This window comes from Lactuca virosa, chromosome 2 (assembly GCF_052849685.1).
Source record: "Lactuca virosa cultivar CGN04683 chromosome 2, Lactuca_virosa_CGN04683_v6, whole genome shotgun sequence".
Classification (NCBI taxonomy): domain Eukaryota; kingdom Viridiplantae; phylum Streptophyta; class Magnoliopsida; order Asterales; family Asteraceae; genus Lactuca; species Lactuca virosa.
In genome coordinates this window covers 235,042,996-235,048,485 of record NC_136427.1, presented here as the reverse complement: position 1 = coordinate 235,048,485, position 5,490 = coordinate 235,042,996, and the positions used below count along the sequence as shown (strand labels likewise).

Genomic DNA, 5,490 nt, shown 5'->3' with positions numbered 1-5,490 from the left:
AAAACAAAATCGTCACGCGCCTTAATATGGTTCGCCTTTCCAAAAGTATTCATTTAAAGCTTGTAAGTTGCTATAAATAACTTTAATCACTAAAGAGAGGTAAAACTTCAAACATCATACAATCTATATGTCAACGTAATCGGTGTAAATGAAAAACATAGGCCAAATCGTGAGGGCACGCGCTTAGAAGATGCAAGTAGTGGTGTAGAAGAAAACGATCATTTCATACCCTTTAAGCTCGTCCCTTTTAGCGGGTGAGTGGGTACTTGTAAAAGAAATAAGAAAGGAAAGAGTCATTTTTATGGAATAATTCCCGCTTTACACGTTTCCTCTATCTCACACACTATAAGGTGTTTTACTGTGTGTGTTTTTTTATTTTTAAATATTTTTTTATTAATATTTTTTTTATTGATATGCCCCCCACGACTTGAAGGCTAAAGCCGGTGTTGGAGTGTTGTTATCACCACTCATTCTCCCACCAGTTCTTGATGATTATTTCATCTTCACAATCGCCAATTTCTTTTCTTCATCTTTACATTTGAATATCTTTTCACTCTCATCTGTAATTTGGAGTGTGAATTATTATCCTATAATATATACACGAGGGTTTCGTGAGAATTGAATGAAATCTCCGATTTAGTTTACTCGATAAACACAATTTTAATTGATCGATCACTTTTTATATCTTTAATGCAGATCAATATGGTGATCCGGATTGATTAGAATCTTCTGGGTTTGAGTATTTTTTACATTTTCTTCATTCGAATTGGGGAATATTCTTTCCTTAATCTTCTATCCACCTATCATCAACGACCACATCCACACACAGAAAGATTTTGTTCAATTTCATTAGTTTAATCGTTATATACAGAATTACAGAGTGTTCTTATCTGCGTTTGATTCTATTTTCAATCTGTTTGGTGGGATTTTGGTAAAAATGGGTTGCGCGACATCGAAGCAACGACCGGTGTGCCGGAACTGTAAAGGGCCATGTGCTCCGATTACCCGAAGCTATTCAATGCACGTCCACCACCCGCCTCAGAGCGACGGCGACAGCTACCATGTCGTTGCTCTTAAATCCACCACTCTCGGATACCTTCAGCTCGATCCATCGAACTCCAATGAGGCTCGCAGTGCGAAAAATCCAGGCGTCGTACAGATTCATCAAGATCCTCTCCGACAAAATGAGATACATGATAAGGAAAGTAACGAATTTGCAGTCGGCGTGATTGACGCCAAGACATGGTCGAAGATGATCGAAGAAAAAATCCCCAAAATCATCCCCAGAACACCCATCAGAACGCCTCCCGGCGAGCCGGAAACGATCAATGCGTGGGAATTGATGGAAGGTTTGGATGATACAAGCCCACTCCGACCAAAATCCGCCGCGAATCACATCCGTAGCTTCTCATTTCATGTTAATCCCAATTCCTTTACATCCTTCGGTGAATCTGCAACAGAATTCCGAGAACAAGATCGACAAACTGAAGTCTCCGGCAAACCACTATGTCTACCAATACCAGAGAACAACTCCTCAGATTCGAATTCCCTTTTCGATTCAAACGACACATCGGTGGCATCGGATTTTGATACTGAGGTAATTTCTTCATTCAGAAAATCACTAGAGTTACTACCTCCGGCGAACCCATTTCACCTAAAGCCATCGATCGACGAGAAGGATCCGCCGTCCTCAGACGGCTACGGTGATGATGATTCATTGGACATAACGAATTCCAAGAAATCTTTACAAAACGGCTTTTTCGGTGATGGTAAAAACATCAGTCCTCCACGTGTCCAAGAAAAGTTAGTTTTGTACTTCACTAGCTTACGAGGAGTTAGGAAGACGTACGAGGATTGCTGCCATGTCAGACACATCTTAAAGGCAACCGGAGTTCGTGTTGACGAGCGTGATGTATCGATGCATTCGGGTTTCAAGGAGGAATTGAAAGAATTATTGGGTGGTTTTATTGGTGGTGGATTGCCTAAAGTCTTCATCGGAATTAAATGTATTGGTGGTGCTGCTGAAATCCGGCGATTACATGAAGATGGGCACCTTGAGAAGGCGTTGGAAGGTTGTGAAATGATGGATGGCGGTGGCTATGTCGGTGGTGGTGGAGTTGGTGGCTGTGAGGCTTGCGGTGATATTAGATTTTTACCATGTGAGACGTGTTCTGGAAGCTGTAAGATTTATTATGACGATGAATCTGATGATGAAGAAGTAGATGATGAAGAAAAAGAAGAAAATGATTATGGGTTTCAAAGATGTCCCGATTGCAATGAAAATGGACTAATTAGATGTCCAGTTTGCTGTGATTAACTTTCACAGTGGCAATTTTTCATGAATTTTTTATTGTATAGTGGTTTTTTTTTTTCATGAAAAAATATATTGAAAACAAGATTTATAAATTTTCATTTTGTATTGATTTTTTTTTCTTTTTTACATTTTTAATGTCAGAGAGGTGAGTTTTACTTGTTATGGTCGATTTTGAAACTTTATTAAGAATTTCCGTGTTCTTTACTTGTGCAAAATAAATGATGGGTTAAATGTTTTGTTTTGATATATGAAATGGCAGCTTACATGTACACGGTAATTTTTTTCTTTATACATAGTAATTTGTGTTGTATACTAAACACTTCCAAATTTCATATATCAAATATATGTCACTGAAATAGGAAACAATTCTTTTATTTTCGGATCTTTCAATGTGTATCTAATCTGCTTTGAATTCATAGAAGCCAACCAAAATACAATATCACTTTTCATCAACACTGATTTTACATTTTTCATGATTTCTATAAATACTGATGATTCCACCTATGAAGTCACGTTCCATCATTCAAAGCGGGATGCTTGTGTATTTTTTATATTTAAAATTTGGTATAGTGTATAACTAGATTATGACCCGCGTTAAACGCGGGGAACATAAATTAAATACATATCACATTAATAGGTGACTTTGTCTTAGATTGAATTTTAATAAAAAAATATTAGTTACATTCATTTTTAGAGTTTTTGAACCAAACTTATGAGACAAAAATATTTAATATTTATATTAGAACAATTTGATTTTTTAATACAGTAATTTTTAACATAAATGATCTATGTGATCTTTGTTTTATCACAACATAATGCAACTTCTTGATTAAAACATGTTGTGTAGTAGCTTTATGAATTGACTTTGTTCGGTGTACCAACCCCATGGAGGCTCATATGACTCTTTTCATATTGACTCTGTAAAACCAAAAGCAACAATAAGTTGTTACATGTACCAACAACATTAAATTCTGCAAAGGAATTCGATAAACATTACAAATAAAGTGAATTGTCATAACCATAAACATAAAATTCAGACATTGTAATTTGGTCGATTTCAAAGTATTTTTTCTTTATTAAAATTAAAATATGATTTTTCAGGCTACACCCAATCATATATACATATCTTCCGATCAAATAAATTATTACAAAAAAAAACATGTTATGAACAAAAATATAATATCAGTTTCATAATTTGCTAAAGGTTAACACTAATAAATAATAATGAACTTTCACAAATCTTGCATTTTGGTCACTACATCCAACTAACAAATGAAATTCGGTTTAGAGGATTGATTCAAGAAGTGCATCCATGACTTCTTGTAGCTGAATTTTGGGAAATATTAAGACCTACTGAGATATGAGGGAATGGTCTGTGAGGCTACGGTTGGTTTTTATAGGGCAATACAAATTTAAAATCGTTAGCACGTATCTTTCCTAAATGCATATGAGTTTAACCCGAAAGGCAAATAGATGAATAATTCAACATTTCATAAAACCGAAACTGTATTTAAATGATCAAAATTCTAACCCAAAAAACGAATAGTATGAAACAAAGTAATCAAAAACCACACCCAAAAACCAAATAGTATGTAAAAATAATATGAAATCAACGGTACTCAAATCACCCAACTACTCATATAAAATCATGAAAATCATATATTATTTTTCTTTCTTTGGAATTAACAGTTTTGACTTGCCTTCTCCAGAAGTACGATCTGTCATTGATGTTAATGATCGTTTGGTTGAGGATATTGTTTCCAGATTATCAACATCGTAAACATCTTACAAGTTGTATTTTAATTCTTCATGTCTAGACATTTTTTTAAAGGATGTCTACTTAGTTAGTGGACTTGTTGCAATACTTTTATCAAGATTCGAAGCAGGTGTGACGTTATCACCAGTAAACGAAACTGCATCCTAAATATAGAAAATAAATTCATATGTCAATCTAAAAGTTAATAATATTTTAAAGTATATAAAATATTAGATTTAGTTATATTATATTTAAAACCTTTAAATTTAATGTGTCTTGACATCCGAATTTTGCCGATAAAACGTTAAACGAATCGGATTACGACGCATATATTTGTAGTACATAGAAATATGTTAGTTGATCAACTAAAATATAAAAAACGAATCTAATAAGTGTAGTGTTTGTAGTATGTTTCGTAAAAGAATGTTACCTGTTCAATGATAATTTTTTTTTCCAATTCAACAGTGATTTTATTATCAACATTGAAGTTTGAGATTGCATAACCATCAACATTGTTCTTCAAATTATAATGAGAAATTTGAATTTTGAATGCCAACTTTTTTATCCAAAGTAATTTCAAAGCAGACAGATAAATTTTCATATTACCTTCCTAAAAATGAAAAAAATTAACGGTTATAAAAATAGACAGACAAAAAGTAAAAATTAGTTTTATTTAAATGAAGTTAATATCGATAACCTCATTAAACTTTTGAAGCAACTCTTGTGTGTTTTTTTTCCAGAAGTTTCTTTGCGTCACGATCAAATAACGTAAGTGACACCACGTCGGTAAAATCTTGTACTATAATGGTGATTTTGAAACTAATATCATTGATATAAACAAATTCAATAATAGAAAATTAGAAAATTTAATCGAAGATTATAAGAATATGTATAAAAGAGTTATTGAAAACCTTAGAACAACAGATACGCATTTGTTCATGCAAGTTGAAGTGTAACAATAAAAAACTTATTTTTCCTGCTTTTGCTCCGTTCCACTAGCTTTGTTATCATGTATTAAAACGACTTTTATGACTTTCTCTTAACAAACATAGGTCAACATATTAAAAAATCGATATAAAGGGTATAATTTTGTTTCTGTAACTAAATGAATGAAACTAATATGCTTAAAGTAGATTGATTAATTTTTTTAATGACTTCTCAACAAGAACACAATAATAACAAATAATAAGAACATAGTAAATGCAAGAAATTAAAGAAAAATAAGGAGAACAGAGTAAAGTAAGAGCTTGGAAAAAAGAATTGGAGAAAAAGATTGCTCAAGAAGAACACTGTAAATCATATGACTCAATCCAAAATCGTAAGAATAACCACTTCAGTGAATCGTATATATAGGGTGTTTTTGAATAAGGAAATGATTATCTTCTAAAAAAATTGGGATCCTAAGATATCATCTTGGAGA

At 33.0% G+C, this 5,490-nt stretch overlaps 1 protein-coding gene across 1 annotated transcript; it reads left to right on the top strand.

The window, feature by feature from the left end:
* The first annotated feature begins 421 nt into the window (after nucleotides 1-421).
* On the top strand, nucleotides 422-2,476 carry LOC145160489 (uncharacterized protein At5g39865-like). The gene has a single exon (XM_079079707.1). The coding sequence runs from the start codon at nucleotides 938-940 to the stop codon at nucleotides 2,315-2,317; it is 1,380 nt and encodes a 459-aa protein (XP_078935833.1). The 5' UTR covers nucleotides 422-937; the 3' UTR covers nucleotides 2,318-2,476.
* The last annotated feature ends 3,014 nt before the right edge of the window (nucleotides 2,477-5,490 follow it).

What these genes read in the sequence shown, in the direction of transcription:
- LOC145160489 (XM_079079707.1), top strand. Translation starts at nt 938, where the DNA reads ATGGGTTGCGCGACATCGAAGCAACGACCGGTGTGCCGGAACTGTAAA.